This window comes from Triticum aestivum, chromosome 5B (genome assembly GCF_018294505.1).
Source record: "Triticum aestivum cultivar Chinese Spring chromosome 5B, IWGSC CS RefSeq v2.1, whole genome shotgun sequence".
Lineage (NCBI taxonomy): Eukaryota > Viridiplantae > Streptophyta > Magnoliopsida > Poales > Poaceae > Triticum > Triticum aestivum.
In genome coordinates, this window is record NC_057807.1 from 265,656,100 (window position 1) to 265,677,319 (window position 21,220).

A 21,220-nucleotide genomic window follows, 5' to 3' on the forward strand; every position below is an offset into this window, starting at 1 on the left:
TAAGAAAGTGGGTGGGAGCTCTATATCATTTCTAATATTATATGTGGATGACATATTGTTGATTGGAAATGATGTAGAATTTCTGGATAGCATAAAAGGATACTTGAATAAAAGTTTTTAAAGAAAGACGTCGGTGAAGCTGCTTACATATTGGGCATCATGATCTATAGAGATAGATCAAGACGCTTGATAAGACTTTCTATGAGTACATACCTTGATAAGATTTTGAAGAAGTTCAAAATGGAACAGTCAAAGAAGGAGTTCTTGCCTGAGTTGTAAGATATGAAGTTGAGTAAGACTCAAAACCCGACCATGACAGAAGATAGAAATATAATGAAAGGCATTCCCTATGCCTCAGCCATAGGCTCTATAAAGTATGTCATGTTGTATACCAGACCTATTGTGTACCTTGCCATGAGTTTGGCAAGGGGGTACAATAGTGATCCAGGAGTAGATCACTGGACAACGGTCAAAATTATCCTTAGGTACCTAAAGAGGACTAAGGAAATGTTTCTCGGTTATGGAGGTGACAAAGAGTTCGTCCTAAAGGGTTACGTCGATGCAAGCTTTCACACTGATCCAGATGACTCTGAGTCTTAATCTGGATACATATTGAAAGTGGGAGCAATTAGCTAGAGTAGCTCCGTGCAGAGCATTGTAGACATAGAAATTTGCAAAATACATACGGATCTAAATGTGGCAGACCCGTTGACTAAACCAAGCAAAACATGATCACACCTTAGTACTCTTTGGGTGTTAATCACATAGTGATGTGAACTAGATTATTTACTCTAGTAAACTCTTTGGGTATTGGTCACATGGCAACATGAATTATGGGTGTTAATCACATAAAGATGTGAACTATTGGTGTTAAATCACATGGCGATGTGAACTGGATTATTGACTCTAGTGCAAGTGGGAGATTGAAGGAAATATGCCCTAGAGGCAATAATAAAGTTGTTATTTTATATTTCCTTATATCATGATAAATGTTTATTATTCATGCTAGAATTGTATTAACCGAAAACTTGATACATGTGTGGATACATAGACAAAACAACGTGTCCCTAGTAAGCCTAATCAAAGATGGTTAAGTTTCCTAACCATAGACATATGTTGTCATTTGATGAATGGGATCACATCATTAGGAGAATGATGTGATGGACAAGACCCATCCGTTAGCTTAGCATATTGATCATTCAGTTTTATTTCTATTGCTTTCTTCATGTCAAATATATATTCCTTCGACTATGAGATTATGAAACTCCCGGATACCGGAGGAATGCCTTGTGTGCTATCAAACGTCACAACGCAACTGGGTGATTATAAAGATGCTCTACAAGTATCTCTGAAGGTGTTTATTGGGTTGGCATAGATCGAGATTAGGATTTGTCACTCCGAGTATCGGAGAGGTATCTCTGGGCCCTCTCGGTAATGCACATCATAAGAAGCCTTGCAAGCAAAGTGACTAATGAGTTAGTTGTATGATGATGTATTACGGAATGAGTAAAGAGACTTGCCGGTAACAAGATTGAACTAGGTATGTAGATACTGACGGTCAAATCTCGGGCAAGTAACATACCGATGGACAAAGGGAATAACGTATGTTGTCATAACGGTTCGACCGATAGAGATCTTCGTAGAATATGTAGGAGCCAATATGAGCATCCAGGTTCCGCTATTGGTTATTGACCGGAGAGATGTCTTGGTCATGTCTACATAGTTCTCGAACCCGTAGGGTCCGCACGCTTAACGTTCGATGATGATATTTTATTATATGAGTTATGTGATTTGGTGACAGAATGTTGTTCGGAGTCCCGGATGAGATCACGGACATAACGAGGAGTCTCGAAATGGTCGAGAGGTAAATATTGATATATATATATATATATATATATATATATATAGGATGATAGTATTCGGACACCAAAAGTGTTCCGAATAGTATCGGGTATTTAATGGAGTACCAGCGGGGGGGGGGGGGTACCGGAACCCTCGGGGGGAATAATGGGCCTTATGGTCCATAGGAGGTGAGCACACCAGCCCACAAGGGGTGGCGCCCCCCCTAAGGAAGGAGGCCGAGTGGGAGAAGGAAGAGGGGGTTCGGCCCCCTGAGGGAGTCCTGGACTAGGGGGTGTCTGGATAGCCGAACTATCATCATTGGCCGGACTCCAAGACTATGAAGATACAAGATTGAAGACTTCGTCTCGTGTCCAGATGGGATTTTCCTTGGCATGGAAGGCAAGCTTGGCGATACGGATATGTAGATCTCCTACCATTGTAACCGACTCTGTGTAACCCTAGCCCTCTCCGGTGTCTATATAAACCGGAGGGTTTTAGTCCATAGGATGAACAACAATCATACCATAGGCTAGCTTCTAGGGTTTAGCCTCCTTGATCTCGTGGTAGATCCACTCTTGTACTACCCATATCATCAATATCAATCAAGCAGGAGTAGGGTTTTACCTCCATCGAGAGGGCCCGAACCTGGGTAAAAACATCATGTCCCTTGTCTCCTGTTACCATCCGCCTAGACGCACAGTTCGGGACCCCCTACCCGAGATCCGCCGGTTTTGACACCGACATTGGACGGCTTTCGTCTTACCAAGGTACTCATGGATGGCGGCAGCGGATTAAACCTCATCTACGAGGAAACCCTTTGAAAAATGGAAATAGACTGGAGCCGCACTGAGCGAAGCAGCACAACCTTCAGAGGAATAATCCCTAGTCTAGAAGTGCGCTGCACAGGAAAAATTACACTAGATGTGGTGTTCAGCCTGCTGGACAATTATAGGTCCGAGGAGGTCACGTTCCAAGTGGCCCCATTCAGCAGCGAATATCACGCTTTACTAGGCCGAGAGGCATTCACAATTTTTCAAGCTATACCCCATTACGGGTACATGAAGCTTAAAATGCCCGGCCCCAATGGAATCATCACTCTTGTCAGTGATCCGGACATAGCGCTCCGTGCTGAAAATAAGACAGCCGCACTAGCCCTAGAGGCACTATCCGAAGCCCAAGCGGCAGAGGAACTCACTGCGCTGCGCTCCACGGTGAACAGGGACGATGTGATACTCGATAAGAGATCCAAGTCCACCTCTTTTAAACCAGCAGACGAAATAGTCAAATTCCAAGTCCATCCAACGGACCCCACAAAGACGGCCTCCATTGGGGCACAGTTAAACCCTGATGTAGACGCCGCACTATGACAATTCCTTCGGGAAAATTGGGACATCTTTTCCTGGCACCCTTAAGATATGCCAGGAATCCCACGCAAGCTGGCAGAATACAGCCTAAACATCCTAAAAGGATTCAAGCCAGTCAAACAGGCTCTTCGGTGATTTTCCGAACCCAAAAGACAGGCAATGGGAGAGGAGCTAGCCAAACTATTAGAAGCCGGATTCATCAGAGACATAAAACATCCGGACTGGCTAGCAAACCTGGTAATGGTACCAAAAAAGGACAAATCCTGGCGCCTGTGTGTCGATTTTAAAGACCTTAACAAGGCTTGCCCAAAGGATCCTTTCCCCCTTCCCCGCATCGATCAAATCATTGATGCTACCGCTGGGCACGATTCATTGTGCTTCCTCGAGGCATACTCCGGATACCATCAAATCAAGATGGCGGAGACAGACCAAGCCGCAATGGCATTCATTACTCCATATGGACCATTCTGCTTCAACACAATGCCTTTCGGACTCAAAAACGCCGGCGCAACATATCAGCGCATGATTCAGACATGTCTGGCTACCCAGATCGGCAAAACAGTGGAGGCATACGTAGACGATGTGGTCGTTAAGACCAAACACGTCAAAACTCTAGTAGACGATTTGAGGCTCACATTCGACAACCTCCGCGCATATGACAGTAAGCTCAACCCGGAAAAATGCGTTTTCGGCGTACCAGCCGGAAAGCTCTTAGGCTTCATTGTATCCGGTAGAGGAATTGAAGCAAACCCAGCCAAGATCCGAGCTCTGTCACAATTGGATATCCCAAAAGACCTCAAACAAATACAAAAACTGACTGGATGCGTGGCGGCTCTAAGCCCTTCATCTCCCGTTTGGGAGAAAAGGCATTGCCCCTTTATCGCCTCCTCCGGCGCACCGAACACTTCGAATGGACGGATGCTACCACGGCCGGACTCGAAGAAATAAAGGCCATATTGGCAACAAATCCGGTCCTGGCCGCGCCCAACCTGGGCGAACTGATGTTATTATATATTGCGGCAACACATCAAGTTGTCAGCGCGGTACTCGTCGTCGAACGAGAAATAGAAGGACACAAATTCCCTCTTCAAAAACCAGTGTATTACGTATCCACTGTCTTAACCCCATGCAAGTCCCGGTATCCACATTATCAAAAGATAGCGTACGTAGTGTTCATGGCATCCCGGAAGCTACGACACTACTTTCAAGAGTGTTCGATAACAGTGGCCTCCGAAGTACCTCTCAATGACATTATAAATAACCGCGACGCGACGGGCAGGATTGCAAAATGGGCCATTGAGCTCTTACCATTCGACATAACCTACAAACCACGGCGAGCTATAAAGTCGCAAGTTTTGGCTGACTTCATCACCGAATGGACCGAAGCTGAACTCCCTAAAGAGTACGGCGCATACTCCAATTGGATCATGCATTTCGACGGCTCCAAAATGTTGGCCGGCTTGGGGGCTAGTGTCGTATTGACGTCCCCAACCAGAGACACAGTCCAAGACGTACTTCAGATAATGTACACGGACTCCAACTATGCAGCCGAATATGAGGCCCTTCTACACGGTCTCCGAATGGCAATCTCCATGGGCATTCAACGCCTAGAGGTGCGCGGGGATTCAAACATCGCAATATCCCAAGTAAATGGAGACTTTGACGCCAAGGATCCGAAAATGGCAGCCTATCGTAACGCCGTCTTAAAAATGTCAGCTCGGTTCGAAGGACTCGAATTCCACCATGTAGCCTGGGATAATAACCAGGCAGCCGACTTGTTGGCACGCATCGGCGCAAAACGCGACGTCGTCCCTCCAAACATCTTCCTGGAGCGGCTCTTTAAGCCATCCGAATTATGGGAAGAGGAGTCCGGAAATAACAACCCGGAACCAACCGCACCTCCTAACACAGAAAATTCTGATACAATCGGTGGCTCAGCCAATGAAATAACACCTTCAGCCCACGAAATAATGGCAGTAATTGCCCCGTGGACGGAACCATTCCTAGCCTACCTAATTAGGCAGGAACTTCCTGAAGACCAAAATGAGGCCCGTTGCATAGTTTGGCGATCTAAAGCCTACAAGGTCCATGCGGGAGAACTTTATAAGAAAAGCACAACCGGAGTCCTTCAAAGGTGCATCTCCGAAGAGGAAGGGCGAAATCTCTTGGCTGAAATTCACGTTGGACTCGGCGGGCACCACGCCGCAGCCGGGCCCTTGTGGGCAAGGCCTTCCGTACAGGATTTTATTGGCCGACTGCCCGGGCAGATGCTCAGGACTTAGTACAACGATGCGTTGGTTGCCAGCTCTTTGCTAATCAAAGCCACATGCCACCCACCGCCCTCAAAACTATACCCATCACCTGGTTGTTCGCGGTCTGGGGGCTTGACATGGTTGGACCCCTTAAAGGGGAACCCACAAGCAAAAATACCTATTGGTCATGGTGGATAAATTCACCAAATGGATAGAGGCCAAGCCGGTTAAAACGGCCGAATCCGGACATGTGATAGACTTCATATCTGGGGTAGTACACCGCTACGGCGTCCCCCACAGCATCATCACTGATAACGACACGAACTTCATGGCCGACGAGGTTAAACTCTGGTGCAAAAACATGGGCATCAAGCTCGACTACGCTTCAGTCTATCACCCTCAAACTAACGGTCAAGTCGAACGAGCAAATGGTCTAATCATGAGCGGCATCAAACCCAGGTTAGTGCGGTCCCTCACGGAATCTGACACGCACTGGGTGGAGGAGCTCGACTCCGTACTCTGGGGGCTGCGGACTACGCCAAATCGCACTACCGGATTCACACCATTTTTTATGGTATATGGCGCAGAGGCAGTTTTGCCCTGCGATATAATTCATGACTCACCTCGCGTGCGCATGTTCGAGGAAAGAAGGCCGAGTTGGATCAGCAGGACAGTTTGGACGCCCTAGAAGAAGAGCGCGACGTGGCAAAGGCTCGTTCCGCATTCTATTGGCAGCAGGCTCGAATATATCAAAGCAGAGAAGTACGGGCCAAAACTTACAATGTTGGCGAACTAGTTCTACGCCTGCCGGACAAGAAAAAGGACAAACTCAAACCCAAATGGGAAGATCCCTTCATCATCGACCAAGTCCTGACCGGCGGAGCATACCGTCTACATAACGCATCAGACAACCGACTCGAGCCGAACCCATGGAACGCAGCCCGTCTCTGAAGATTCTACGCCTAGCGCCGTACTCAGAGTTCGTCTTCTTCCTCCGTCCACATTTTATACTTTAGCTGCCTTCTATTTCTCTCTTTTTTCCTCCCTTTTTCATAGAGCCTTTGAGGGCTGATCTGCGCATTGTTCGCACACACTTGACGTGCTACTCGCACTCATTACACCTGGGGGCTTCTTTAATAGAAGCTTATTTATACGGGCTTCGTGCCCCACACATGTGTCAAACTTCCGCATGTACCTTTTATTCACCATTATATGCATCGATATGACTTAAGTTTTGGCCAAGCTGGGTTGCCTGGCTCCTGTGCTTACCCCTACGTTCCCGATTGTTCGGCTAGGAGGTAAAGGGAGCACCTCTGCGATTGTTACTGCCGGGTCAGCCGGATGTGTACCTCAGACTGGGTGAAGCCGAAAGCTAGCGTTCTTAAGGGAATATTCGGTCGGTGACTTGAAAGATGATTTCTTACTTATTTACTTATCTGCCCCCAGATGCTTTTCTGCTCTTTTCGCAGTCCGGACATGCACTTTAGGGCATGCCTCCCAGGGAAAGGAACCCCTAACGGAACTATTCTCCCTGGAAGATGTTTCTTACTAACCATGTAATATAACATAACTAGTTGGGCACTTGTCTGATAAAGCACTAATGACCCCTACGCCTGGTCTCCATGCATGCCCTGGTTTTTATATAACCGTGAGGGTATTCGGACACACTCCGGACTGTTGGGCCCCGAGGTTGAAGCGAAAAGGTCCGCAAAGACAAACGATCTACAATCCGGCTAGAAGGCATTATACATGTCACTTAAAAATACATCGTCAAATTGACTGATTGTACTCCTCTTCAATCCCGTCTAACAGGCTGTCTAATTTACAGTCCTGTTGGGAATACTTAGCGGCCAACTCTACTTGGCTGTACATTAAGCTCACAGGGATCTCCTTCCCATCGGGCCCCACAGGTCCGACCTCGGCCATGTGGTTCGGATCCGCCTTCGTGTACCGCGTCTTCACCATGGCCCAGGCCTCCCTGGCGCCTTGACGGCAGGCCGATATCTTCCACAGACGGAAGCGCTGCCGTGCTCCCTGAAGCTTCTCCGCAAGCCCTCCAAGACCCTCGGGTAGGGAGACGGACGGCCATAAGTCCTGGGCAACGCCACTCATTGCCTGCCGAACACGTTCGTGCAATTGCAGCAGCTCGAGAAGTTGGTCACCCGTTGAACCGGGCATTTCATCTGCAGGGCGACCTGTGAGCACACCTACAGACACATTCCTGTCAATTGACTTCCTCGCCGAACTCTTCTTTTCAAAAGAGTTTGCTCAAGCACTTACTGTAGATGCCGCGACGAAGCCGCCGATTCTCCTTTACGGAGTCAGACAGCTGGACCCGAACATCTTTTAGTTCTTCGCCCAGCTGGGTGTTGGCATCTTGGAGTTTGTTCCTCTCCTGCTGCACCCTCATAAGCACCTTATCGCCGGCCTTCAGCTGACGTAGCAGATGTTGCTTGTCCGGATCCAGTCCGGCACCCTCTGCAATATTATTGTCAGACTTACACACACACCACACTTCATAAACTACTTATCTTTTTGAAGTATGTATTACCAGAGGGGGTCTCTGTGGCTCCCCCTGAGGCAGCTAGTGCGGCCTCAAGTTGGGCCTTGCACTCTTGAAGCTCCTGGAACGGGTGGGTATTCTTCTCCGTAAGATCCTGCATAATAAATGATCCTTAAATCAGTTATTTTAACTATTTTAAGTCTCGGGGGCTACTGGCATATATAACTATTAAAACTCCTCACCCGTATGTCTTTCACATACTGCTCCGTGGCTCTGGTTAAACCATCCCGAGCGGCACGGAGGTGCGCGTCTCCCGCATTAAAGGCATTCAACGCCTCCGAGGAGAAACACGCGTCACGAAGAACTGTCCGGCGGCGCCTGTGATTCATGGCGCTCTCCACCTCGGACCTGGTGGCGGACAGCCTGTCGGCATCCTCCGTTGGAGGAGCATCCGGCACACGCCTTGTGTTTGCCTCCGCCTCCGGACCAGGCGTTGGAGCCTGGCTGGCGGAGGTTTGGTTGGCAACCTCTCCGGGCACAGTCCGGCGAACGCTCTTTCTCCTAGAAAAATCATGAGCGTTAATGTACCTCCTAGGAATATTTTCCTTTAAACATGGTGGTGCGTCATACCGTTGCAGCGACGTTTCGATTCACGCCGCACTCCTCTTCCGCCTGCTGGGCCGAACTGACCTTTATGGTTAGCCGCCGCGGGTTCGGCTTCCCGCCCTGAAGGCACCTCCTGCGGAGCACCGTTGGTATACGGTTGTCAGAAATAAGCATGGATGGAGTAAATGATGTCGGGACTCCGGTCACAGTTACCTGGGAAACCGGAGATAAACCGGGGTAGTCGGCCGTAATGGCGACTAAAACATTGTCCACGCTAAGTTGGTGGAACACCCCATCGATCAGCTCCACCTCTATGTCCGGATCCTCTTCGGAGGCCGGATCAAGGGATCGTCCCGGATCCTCGGGCTGTGGAGTCGGGCTGTGAATGCCCTCTACATCCCGGCGCAGCTCCTGCGTCGAAATCACGAAATGAGACACTTAACTTTGGAAATATGGATCGGATGAATAAACGTCCACTTACCCAGCTTCGAGGGTTATTCATGGAGAATCCATTCAATGGACTGGTGCGGAGGAAGTCCTCTTTCTCCCCCTTATACAAGCCGGACAGGATCTTCACCAGATCGGCAACCGATCCCGGCCCCTTGCGACCATGACGGGTGGCTTCATTATCCCCGTTGAAATCCCACATGGGGTGGCCCCTATATTGGAGCGGCTGTACCCCTCGCATGATGCACGTGGCCATGACTCCGATCATGGTCAGTCCGGAATGAGCCAGTAACCTTATCCGGCCCATCAGATATTGGACGCTCCTATCACTCTCCCGTTGAGGGCTCCGCGGGCGCCAACTCAGGCGTTTCTTTAGGGGAGCATTGCTGAACTCCGGGAGGCCGATCCGAACTGGGTCCGGCAGTGGGGCGTCTTCCATATAGAACCATTCTGAAGGCCAGTCTTCGGACGCCTTCTTCGGGGTTCCGGATAGATATCCGGTCCCGGTGATGCGCCATATTTCGGCTCCGCCCACTTGATATATCGACCCCTCGTGAGAACGGGGTACGAGGCAAAACAGTCTTTTCCACAGCGCAAAATGGGCCTCGATGCCCAAGAACAGCTCGCAAACGGCTACAAAGCCCGCGATGTGCAAGATGGAGGCAGGTGTAAGGTGGTGAAGTTGGAGTCCGTAGAACTCCAGGAGCCCCTGGAGAAACGGATGTATGGTAAATCCAAGGCCCCTTATTAGATAAGGAACGAAGCATACCCGCTCTCCTTTGGAGGGATTGGGGACGCTCTCCGCCTGCTTCCCACCCTTGTAGGTGGCCAGTCCGGCTCGAACCGGAACCATGAAGGCTGGGGGAAGGTATCCCTCGGCTTGGAGCGTCACTAACTCGCTATGCGGGACTGAACATCTCCTCCAATCTCCGGGCTGAGGGCTGGGAGCGCGAGAGGAGGAGCCGCGTCGACTGTCCATGATGGAATGGATTTTTGTAAGAGGCGCTTCGATGAGTACTCGCGGAAGGGGGATGGTGTGATTCGGATCTAGATCCTTGCTCCTCTTATAGGCAGCTTATTTGCGCAGCTAGGGGGTAAAACGTAAAAATACCCTAGCTTTTCGCATTCATACGACACGTGGAAGAGGGCCATTATTGGACGTGGAAGCCAAGGAGCGCAACATTTATAAGGAAGCCGGACACTATTCAGTGAGCACATGGAATTTGGAGGAGAACCCGCCTTGCAATGCCGAAGACAATATGCACGCCGGACTCATCGTCATTGAAGCCTGGTTCAGGGGCTACTGAGGGAGTCTTGGACTAGGGGGTGTCCGGATAGCAGAACTATCATCATTGGCCGGACTCCAAGACTATGAAGATACAAGATTGAAGACTTCGTCCCGTGTCCGGATGGGACTTTCCTTGGCATGGAAGGCAAGCTTGGCGATACGGATATGTAGATCTCCTACCATTGTAACCGACTCTGTGTAACCCTAGCCCTCTCCGGTGTCTATATAAACCGGAGGGTTTTAGTCCATAGGACGAACAACAATCATACCATAGGCTAGTTTCTAGGGTTTAGCCTCCTTGATCTCGTGGTAGATCCACTCTTGTACTACCCATATCATCAATATCAATCAAGCAGGAGTAGGGTTTTACCTCCATCGAGAGGGTCCGAACCTAGGTAAAAACATCGTGTCCCTTGTCTCCTGTTACTATCCGCCTAGACGCACAGTTCGGGACCCCCTACCCGAGATCCGCCGGTTTTGACACCGACACCCCCCTTTCCTTCCTCCCTTCCCTATTCCCTTTTCCCCTCCGGTGAAATAAGGAAAGAGGGGCAATTGGGATAGGAACCCCAAGTAGGATTCCCAAGGGGCGCCCCATGGCAGCTCCCCTCCCCCTCCCACCTAGATATACATGGGGAGGGGGCACCTAGAACACGCAACAACAATCGTTAGCCGTGTGCGGCGCCCCCCTTCGCAGTTTACGCCTCCGGTCATATCTTCATAGTGCTTATGCGAAGTCCTGCGCGGATCACATCACCATCACTGTCACCATGCCGTCGTGCTGACGGAACTCATCTACTTCCTCGGCACCTTGCTAGATCAAGAGGGCGAGGGACGTCATCGCGCTGAAGTGTGCAGAATTCGGAGGTGCCGTACGTTCGGTACTTGATCGGTCGGAGCTAGAAGAAGTTCGACTACATCAACCACGTTGTCAAACGCTTGCGCTTTCGGTCTACGAGGGTACGTGGACACACTCTTCCCCGGTCGTTGCTATGCATCTCCTAGATAGATCTTGCGTAAGCGTAGGATTTTTTTGAAATTGCATGATACGTTTCCCAACAGAAAATAGGTGCGAACAGACATAAAATAGACCAAAAGATGAAAATAGGTGTCCATCTACTTTTATCCTTACAGACCAACGGACAATTTGAGTTTGTGAACGCGCGACCCCATCATGTCCGGCTGCGTCCGTTTGGAGGTATACGGACAAAACATGCCTCCCAATGCGCGGCCGCAAACGGACCATCATCCGGTTTCTGTTCGCTTTTGACCCATTCCCGGCCCAAGTTTGGGCCGAGTTTGTGGCCGAATGGACAATCACGGACGCGAGAGGTGTGTGCCCTTGTCCTGCCCTAGCCCGCCTGTCGGTGAGACAGACCCCCCTTTTCTCTTCCTCTACCTCCCTCCGCGCCCCCGCCATCGTTGCCGCCACCACCATCCCCCTGGCCGTGCCGTCTTTCACCAGGGACGTCCCAACCACCATCGCACTGTGCCATAGCTGTCTCTGTGCCGGCTTGCCAGAAAGCATTTGGTCGACGTTCTCTATGTTGCTGATGGGAGACAAACTACGGCCGTCGTCGTCGTCGCCCGTCGTCACCAACCTCTTCAGGCCGGCCGTTCGGTCATGCAAGGCGCCATCCACCATCATCGTCGCCCATCGTCTCCAGGCCAACCTGCGAGGGGAGCAGAGCATGCACTATCCGTCCACTTTCCGACCATGACCGCAAGGCGTTTGACGGATTTCTGAGAAGGTACAATGGACAGTGGTGATGAGTTTTTCTTTCACAATTTCATTTGCTCATCTGATGATTCATCCTCGGATGAGGAAGAGCTGGCGGCTGCGTTGGTCGTGCATGAACACATCACTAGGAAGCGGCCTCGGTATAGGGGATCAATCCCCGGCCATGCTCTGGCCTTGGACCGCAATAGAGAGAAAGGCAACACCTTCTCTATGTCGGTTACTTTAAGGATGGTCCACTCTTTAAGCCACGTCAATTTCGTCGCCGATTTCGAATGAGAAGGAACATGTTCAATCATATTCACAAGGGAGTGGTCGCGTATGACCCATACTTTGAGTGAAAAGTGGATGCCCTAGGCAAGCTTGGTTTCTCTTCATACCAGAAATGCACTGCGACTATGCGCATACTTGCATATGGAATTCCTGGTGATCTTGCGGATGAGTATGTTCATATGAGTGAGTCCACATGTTGAAAGAACATGCGGTGCCCCCATGTTTGGTTTTGGCAATTGATGACAATCTCTATGGACTAATGGTTGCCTTGAGTTATATTTGAAGGGTTTGTCCATAGGCTTTTCTTGAAGTCCATTTGTTGGTTTCAAGGAGAGTTTGTGATGACCAAGGTGCTATTAAGGAATTATCCAAAGATTGGCCATATGAGTGTTGTGCTTATAGCAAGCATGTCTTGAAGAAAAAGAGTGTGTGATCATTCATGTTTACCTTCAAGACATCATCCAAATGAAGAGAGTTGGAAAGATTCAAGGTTGATCCAGACTAAGTCAAAGAGTGAATCAAGTTGATCAACACACAAAGCATAGAAGATGTATCGAGAGGGATCAAGCGATCCCATGGTATGGTAAGCATTGTCAATTATACTTTGTGTACTAACCCATGATCTTCGTGAGAGTTCTTTGTGTGGTTAGGTTGCGGTGTGCAAGTTCAAGTAGGATCATCACGAAGAGATCATATGCTTGAAGCTTGCCGTCCATTGTGGCGACAATGGACTTGTGAAGATGCGCAGAAGAGTGGCTCACCCATAGTGGAGTATGGGGGAGCAATCTACTAGTCTTCATCGAGCCAACGCAATCAAGAAAGGTGGTCCATCTTGAGGAGGAGAAGATCGTCATCATCTAGCTCAAGTGGATCATGTGCAAGGCAAATATTTGCCCTTGATAGGTTTTCTATTTTACCGGTCTCACGGTAGTTGTGGGAGATCGGGTTATAGGATCGATTGTTGTACTATCAAGGGGGGCTCTCGATGAGTTGCTTGATCGTATCGTTCGTAGAGAGCTCAAACCATTGCATCCTTGCATCATCTTTATTGGTTCTTGTTTGGTTCTTCTCCTTGTGAGATTTGGAACTCTTGGTCTTTTTTATGACAAGCTCGAGTTCATCGAAAACGGAGTTCACTTGCATCTTCTATGATGTTTTTGATGTTGGAGGGTATGCCGGTTCTTCTCTGTTGGAGGGTATGCCGGTTCTTCTCTGTTGGAGGTTTCACTCCTTTGTTTGTTGACGGGCGACGACGATGCTGGATGGCGCCTTGCGTGACCGAACAGTCGGCCTGAAGAGGTTGGTGACGACGAGCAACGACGACGGCCGTAGTTTGTCTCCCACCGGCAACACAGAGAACGCCGGCCAAATGCTTTCCGGCAAGCCGGCGCAGAGACAGCTATGGCACGGCGCGATGGTGGTTGGGACGTCCCTGGTGAAAGACGGCGCGACCAGGGGGTGGTGGTGGCGGCAGCGATGACGGGGACGCGGAGAGAGGTAGAGGAAGAGAAAAGGGGGTCTGTCTCACCGACGGGCGGGCCAGGGCAGAACAAGGGTCTGTATTTCACCCTTTTGCTACCGAGCTGTCACGTAAGGGAGTGAACTTTTTGCCAGGCCGAAGTGAAGTGAAGTGACTTTGACCGGCAGATGTCTTAATAAGCTGCCACCGGTGAGCAGCGTTGAACCGTTTCCAGCTGGTTCCAGCGGCACGGATCTCGAGACCGATCCAACGGTGAACAGTGAAAGCACAGAAGCCCAAGAGGCGAACCTTGCCAGCCGTGACCGGTGACACGACCGCCTGGCACTACACGTGTAGGCCCCCTGAGAGCTGAGACGGATTCACCGAGGGGAGGGGAGCCCCAAGCCGTGGCACAACACAGGCAAGTGCCCTTTTTACCCCACCACACTACCACTTGTGACCTCCAAAGAAGTGAAACCACAACGCACCAGCGAGCGCTTCGGTGGAGAGAGGAAGAGCTTTCGCTTCCACGACGTCCTCGAGGTCAGTCGGCTCCCGGCAATCTTTCTTGCGATTTTATTTTCTGGCGCTCTTGAGTAGTAGTAGTAATTTTTGGTTTTGGATGATCGTATCTGTGGAGAAATGGCCTTCTTTTCTGGGTTCCTCAACGTTCCTCTTCTTGAACTTTGTTTCTTCTTTCTGTCGATACCGGCATTTTTGGTTCATATGTGAGGAGGAGAGGGACATGGAACGTAGCATGCTGAAATAGATGTGTTTTCTGTCGGTTTAAAACAACCCCAATCTGTACTACATTCATATGGTATGGATACTTCGACACAAAGTAACACAATAGTGAGCAGAGCAGCATATGTGTTTTCCTCTGTTTCTTTTGTTTCAATAGAAAGAAGATTCCTCTGTTTCTGCTTGCTGCATTTCACAAGACCCTGTTCTTTCAGCTCAATGGTTTATATCATTACTTGAATCTACAGATTTATTCTCTTTAAAAAAAAAAAGCACTGACCTCCCTTTCTTAAAAAGATTACAGTGTGAAAAAGATCACACTTCTTTTATTAAGTGTAAAAGAGATCTCAACCAAATCCTACTCGTCAGTCAATATGCCATTTTTACACTGCCACCATCGCATAAAGATTCATATTAATTCCACCCAGCCAACAAGCTAGTGATCAAAATATGAATCTTTTCTGTTTCCGCGTTGCTGCATTTCACTTCACAAGATAATACAGTTTTGTCCTGTTTTGAAGCTGATACAATGTTCTGAACTTACATATTTACATGGATGCTATTCTTCGTTGATCATATATATTTGATCTTCCATATACATCAGCTAGCATCTAGTATTAACTCTACCCTGTTTTTTTCTACTGCCAGGAGTTCACCATGGGGAGCTTGATAGACGAAGCAGGAACTGAGGAGCAGCCCTTGGACCCGAAGCCATTGCACTCACTAGCGCCGATGTTCCCTACCCCTCCTGGGTATGATCTAGCAACTGCTGGATCATCCGACCCACCATTCTTCTACTACATCACACCAATACGACAACACCCTGGGCCGGCTCCAGCTTCATTTGCTGGGCCGCCGCCAGGGCCCTGCTCCTCACCGCAACAACACCCTGGGCCGGCTCCAGCTTCATTTGCTGGGCCGCCACCGCAACAACACCCTGGGCCAGCTCCAGCTTCATTTGCTGGGCCGTCACCAGGACCAGGGTCCGCAGTTCCTCTGAAGGCCACGCCAATCTCGGCAGCATTTCCCGCGCGGCGACTCAAAGAGGAACTGTCGGATGAAGACTACACTCCTGCTTCCGAGAAGAGGAAACCATCTTCATCTTCACCCAAGAGCACAGCCAAGAGGGTTCGGCAGGCCGGAGACTCCACTGCAGCCAACACCAAGCAGAGACCGATCAGGAGGAGCCTCAGCAAGGAGCTCGCCGGCTGGCCCTCCGCATCGGACAACCCAAGGGAGGCAGTGGAAGCGACCATGGCCATGTTCGACTCGCTCCGGCGCCGGACGCTGCAGCTGGATGAGAAGGAGGGCTTGGGCAGGCGCGCCGACCTCAAGGCCAGTGTTCTCATGAACCATAACAACCTGAAGATCAACAGCCTCAAGACGATAGGCCCCGTCCCGGGCGTCGAAATCGGAGACATCTTCTTCTACAGGATTGAGATGTGCATCGTGGGGTTGCATGCGCCATCCATGGCCGGCATCGACTACCTGTCGGCTAAGCTTGTTGCCGGGAGGGACGAGAGCCTGGCCGTGAGCATCATCTCGTCCGGCGGATACGAGAACGTTGAAGATGAGACCGACACCCTGGTGTACACGGGCCAAGGAGGCAACAGCCGGCGCAAGGACAAGGAGAAGCACGACCAGAAGCTGGAGAAAGGAAACCTTGCTCTCAGCAACAGCGCCAGCAAGAAGAACCAGATCAGGGTGGTGCGCAGTGCACGGGACCCTTTCTCTATCACAGCAGGCAAGGTTTACATCTACGATGGAGTGTATCGCATCGAGGACTCCTGGATGGACACGGCCAAGAACGGGTTCAGTGTGTTCAAGTACAGGCTGAGGAGGGAGCCAGGGCAACCTCATGGAATTTCAGTCTGGAAGATGACAGAAAAGTGGAAGGCAAACCGTGCCACAAGAGAAAATGCCATGGTGCTGGATCTATCATCAGGGGCTGAGATCCTGCCTGTGTGCCTTGTCAACGAAGTCGACGGCGAAACGGGGCCGAGCCACTTCAAGTATGTCACCGGAGTGAAGCACTCGAGACCTCTTGGTAGGAACAAGCCATTGCACCACTGTGAGTGTACTAGTGTGTGCATGCCAGGTGACCCCAATTGTTCGTGCGCGCGACAGAATGGCGGCGATCTTCCCTACAACTTGGACGGGGTGCTCGCGAGGCATGTTCCGATGCTTTACGAGTGCTCTCGTGACTGCCATTGCACCAAGGACTGTCGGAACAGGGTTGCACAGAGAGGTGTTCAGCTCAACTTTGAGGTGTTCCGGACCGGAGACCGTGGATGGGGTCTCCGATCATGGGACCCGATCCGTGCCGGCGCATTCGTTTGCGAGTATGCTGGTCAAGTCATGGACGAAACCAACATGAGCATGGATGTCGAGGAGGACGAGTACACCTTTCGCACAACATGTCCAAGTGACAAGGCTCTAAGATGGAACCTGGGTGCAGAGTTGCTCGAGGAAAAAGGTGCAGATGCCACAGCTGAGAGGTTTAAGAAGCTTCCTGTCGTGATAAGTGCAAAAGATGCAGGCAACGTTGCTCGTTTCGTCAACCATAGCTGCTCCCCGAATCTACTCTGGCAGGCTGTGCAATATGACCATACCGATGACAGTTATCCGCATATCATGTTCTTCGCTATGAAACATATCCCTCCTATGACTGAGCTGACATATGATTATGGCATTAGAGGGGCTCCTCCGGGCCTCAAGGGGAAATCTCCCCTGGCTTGCAAGCTCAAGCCATGCTTATGTGGATCTGCAAACTGTCGAGGTTCTTTCTGACACAAAATATGCTGGGCATAAACAAGGTACAGAAAAATGTCATTATCTCTGTTCCTTCTAGGTTTTCCGGTCATGTTTAACAAGTATTGTACTCCCTCCGTTCCAAAATAGATGACTCAACTTTGTACTAGTGTCTTGTCACACGGTATGTATTGTCATTACTCATCACTTGATGTTGATGGATTTTTATTAGTCATGTCTTTGCTAGAGAAGAACGTATCCTACAGACTACTACTCCATACTAGACAGCGTAACTATATGTCTCCAATCTGTGCCTTGGCCGCCAAATTGATGCTGATATTGTTCTCCTTTTCAGGTTATTACGCTGTTGTATGGTAGGAGTACATGGTGGCTGGGCGGTCCCGCGGAGTAGCCAGCGTCTCTGTATTTTGGACAAGGGAGCAGAGTAGGCAGCCGTCCTCTCTAGTATTATGTATGCCGGTGTGGTGGCCAAGAGTGTGTCTGTCTGATGGCTTTTGTGATGCAAAATCGTGTGTAGTACATGTTGCATACGCAGGCGTGTCATGTGCAAATCATGCAGCAGCTGTCATCTACTCCCTCCGTTCGGAATTAGATGTCGCGACTGCTGTACATTATGCATTTTGCAAACATGTCCTTATACTTTTGAATCATTTGAAAAAACGCCCCCGTCTCCTTCCTCACTACTCCACCGTCGCTCACGCGTCGCCGGCTCCGGCCACTATCCCCCGTCTTCCTCCCCCGTTCTCCTCAGCACCCAGAGAGAGTCTCCGCGCGTCGCAGGACCCAGGACCCAGCCGCCTGTGCAGGAGACGACCTGCGTCGTCGCGGAGGAGACGCGCAGGACCTTCACGGAGGCGCCTTGCGCCGCCGCCCAGCTGCGTAGCCGCCATGGGTGTGCCCTCGCCTACCTGAGCAGCGGGATTGCTCCTAAAGTTCTTCCTCTTCGTCACCTCCCTCTGAATCGTGCCAAGAAGCAGTAAATCGACGACTAGGTCCTCGATTTGGTCCGCCTTGGCCGCCGTCGCCGCGGACAATTTTGGACGCCGTCGCGGCGCTGGGTCTTCGTCGCTGCTCTGGCCCAGGGTCTTCATCGCCGCATTGGCCCTGCTCAACCTCTCCTCCAAGCCCAGGGTCTTCCTCTCCGTGCTGGCCCTCCTCCGAAGGTCGCGCCCGCCCTCGCCTCTGTTGGTGCTGGTATTCCCCGCCCCCGCCTCTGTTGTTGCTGCTGCTGAATTAAAGAGAACTTGATTGTAAAGCTGAATACTGAATTAAAGATCATGAATACTGAATACTTGAAAGAGTAGAAGCAAAACTGGAGTACTGAAAGTAGTTTGGTTCTGGAGTACTTGATGTTCTGTACTGAATACTGAATTAAAGAGAACTTAATTGCTGCTGGTATTCCTCTCCCTGTTTGATTGTAAAGCAAAACTGGATTAAACAGAACTTGAATACTGAGTGTTGCTGGTAACACAGTTACACTGAATACCCAATGAAGCTCAATACTGAATGCTGGAGTAGTTGCTGCTGCTGGTATTCACATGCACTTCAAGAAATTATTCAGTACAGAACAGTTTTATTCAGTACAGAACAGTTTTGTTCAGTATAGAATTTGGGAGTAGATGCAGATATGTTGTGAATGCAAAATAAGTGGAACATTTGGTGCCACTGTTCCTAGTCCACTACAATTCCTAGCATTTTGCTTCCAATGTGCAGATATGTTCTGAATGCAAAATAAGTGGAACATTTGATGCTCCTGATCGATGCTCTTGATTTGCTAGGAACAGTTTTGTTCGGTGGAACATTTTGCTTCCAATGATGCAGATATGTCCTGAATGCCAAATGTCATTCCACTGTTCCACTTATCTAGGAATTGTAAAAGAAACAAAGCTTTTACATGTGTGAGAAACTTATTCCTGCGATCCAAGAGCGCTGGCCGGACGAAGATGAAGGACGGACAATCTATATCTGAGGCTGGGGTCCAATGCAATGCTCTTGCATTGTTAGGAAAATTTGCTCTCTGCTTGCTTGATCCTGGCTGATTGTCACCCTGTCAGTCACAGACACCAACCAGTGGAACGGCCGAGTGCTGCTGCTGTACTAAGCATGCAGCAACTGAAGCAAAGCGGTTGGTTGCTGGAGGATCCCACAAGGCAGATCTCAGTCAGTCAGATCAGTGCAGCAAAAGTAGGAGCTGGGCAAAGGTTAGCATTGACCCAGGAATTCACGGGGGTTCAGTACTTCAGTTACCACCACCACCACATGGGCAGCAATTAGCAAAGCTTAACAGCAAGGCTAAAAATAATCAAGAACCTAGGCAAACGTATTCTTTCTTTCTTTCTTTTTTCCTAATCATAATCAAGAACCTGAATGCTGAGATCGATGGTTTCATTCAGAACATTGCCAGTTTGAAGACAGGAACATCAAAATCCAGAGTATCTCTTATGGTGCCACAAGATAAAAATTCAGAGTTCAAATAAAAATTCAGAATTCAGAGTATACCTTGACAGAGCAGGGGCATACACTGCTGCTTGCGGCTGAGGAAGAGGCCGAGCCACTTGAGTCGCATATCGACGTCCTCCTTGGTGAGCTTGTCGGCGTCGATCTACTCCATGGGCAGCTTGGTGAGCTGAGGCTGGTGTGGTACTTCTCCTTGAGCACCCAGTACCCGCCCTCCCGCTGCAGTGCTGCTCCACCCGCGGCTCCAGCTGGACGGCCGAGGCCGACGGCGAGGCGGCCGCCACCGACGGGGCGGAAACGCCATGGCCGCTGCTTGTGGGAAGGTTGCTGCCGGCATCGTGTTGGTAGTGGTCTGGATCTGGCGCCTTCGGCCTCGCATCGACGGAATCCTTCGCCGGCTTGAACTCAAAGGTCCAACCTTTTTGCAAGTTCGCCGCGGGAAGGAGGAGAGGAGCGCGGCGAGGCCACCGAAGGTAGGGGAGGAGAGCGCGGAATCCATGGTGGGGGGGGGGAGAGCGCGGCGGCGAGCCGGAGAACAGCACAGAGCGGACCGCGGCGGCCAGCCGGAGAAGAAAGTGAGGGCGAGGACCGCGGGTTTGGTCGGAGATAGATGAGGGGGGTTTTCACAAAAAAGCAGTCGCGACATCTAATTCCGAATGGAGGGAGTATAAGACATGAACCATCTAGTATCATGTGTTCCTACCCACTGTTGTACCACTGCTGCTACTTTCACTCTCTGAAATGCTTCTCTGAATGCAAGAAGAAGCATGCCAAGTTTGATCAGATTTTTGTAAAATCTATGCTCTCTCTCTGGAGCAAAAAAACATAAAAAAGGTTGACTGTCTGAGCCCAGGTTCGAACTGGGGACCTTTAGTGTGTGAGACCAACGTGATAACCAACCACACCACCCAGACCTTTGCGACAGATATCTTAAAATCTGTTTATTTAAAACTTGTTCCTCTGATGGAGTAAAGGTATCTGCACCGACAAATCAAAAGTTAGTGTCATCAATAATTAATCTAGAGCCTAAGCAACCCCTTGATAAAATACGGGATTAATAATGGTTCAGAGGATGCGTCGATGCAAACGAGCCCGTCCGATTCTTTCCAGCCTCTCACGTGCACGCGAAAAGGGTTTGTTGACGCACGCGATGCAAGTAAACAAATGCACTTGCACCCGAAGCGATCCGATTGCGCTTTTGTCCCCCTTCTCTCCGGACCGTCGGTATCTACGAACACGACGCTTCAAATAAATCCGAGCACACTCTTCTCTCGGACACGTATTTAAATTGCTAGGAAAACTCCGCGCAAAGAAGGCTAAAAACAAAGTAAAAACCAAAACAAGTAACCTCGTCCCGAATACTTATCTTAGATAATTCGTATCTAGATATGTTTTTTTAACACAATACAGACACAAGCGCTCATACATACGCACATAAACTTACCACTATGAACCGCACACATGCACACTATATCTCT

General features: G+C 49.9%; 2 protein-coding genes and 1 non-coding gene across 4 annotated transcripts; 1 reads left to right on the forward strand and 2 right to left on the reverse strand.

Annotated features, from left to right (window-relative positions):
* The first annotated feature begins 14,198 nt into the window (after positions 1–14,198).
* LOC123111292 (histone-lysine N-methyltransferase, H3 lysine-9 specific SUVH1-like) lies at positions 14,199–17,758 on the forward strand. Its single transcript, XM_044532048.1, has 3 exons — positions 14,199–14,315; positions 15,162–17,329; positions 17,620–17,758. Exon 2 carries the CDS (start codon positions 15,171–15,173, stop codon positions 17,301–17,303), a length of 2,133 nt encoding a protein of 710 aa, XP_044387983.1. The 5' UTR covers positions 14,199–14,315; positions 15,162–15,170; the 3' UTR covers positions 17,304–17,329; positions 17,620–17,758.
* LOC123111293 (uncharacterized) lies at positions 17,756–20,329 on the reverse strand. Of its 2 annotated transcripts, none has more exons than XM_044532049.1 (2): positions 19,785–20,329; positions 17,756–18,513 (listed from the first exon to the last, which is right to left on the reverse strand). In XM_044532049.1, the coding sequence occupies exons 1-2, from the start codon at positions 19,849–19,851 to the stop codon at positions 17,981–17,983; spliced, it is 600 nt and encodes a 199-aa protein (XP_044387984.1). In that variant the 5' UTR covers positions 19,852–20,329; the 3' UTR covers positions 17,756–17,980. The 2 variants fall into 2 exon arrangements, with proteins under 2 accessions (XP_044387984.1, XP_044387985.1); XM_044532050.1 differs by having other exon boundaries at positions 17,756–18,510; positions 19,785–20,320.
* A 253-nt stretch (positions 20,330–20,582) lies between these two features.
* On the reverse strand, positions 20,583–20,656 carry TRNAV-CAC (transfer RNA valine (anticodon CAC)). The gene has a single exon. It is a non-coding gene; the product is annotated as a tRNA-Val (tRNA).
* Between the last annotated feature and the right edge of the window lie 564 nt (positions 20,657–21,220).

What these genes read in the sequence shown, in the direction of transcription:
- LOC123111292 (XM_044532048.1), top strand. Translation starts at nt 15,171, where the DNA reads ATGGGGAGCTTGATAGACGAAGCAGGAACTGAGGAGCAGCCCTTGGAC.
- LOC123111293 (XM_044532049.1), bottom strand. Translation starts at nt 19,851, where the DNA reads ATGCGACTCAAGTGGCTCGGCCTCTTCCTCAGCCGCAAGCAGCAGTGT. An exon ending in TATGCCCCTGCTCTGTCAAG is followed by an intron (nt 18,514 to 19,784) that starts GTATACTCTGAA and finishes TCTTTAATTCAG; the next exon opens with CAGCAGCAACAACAGAGGCG.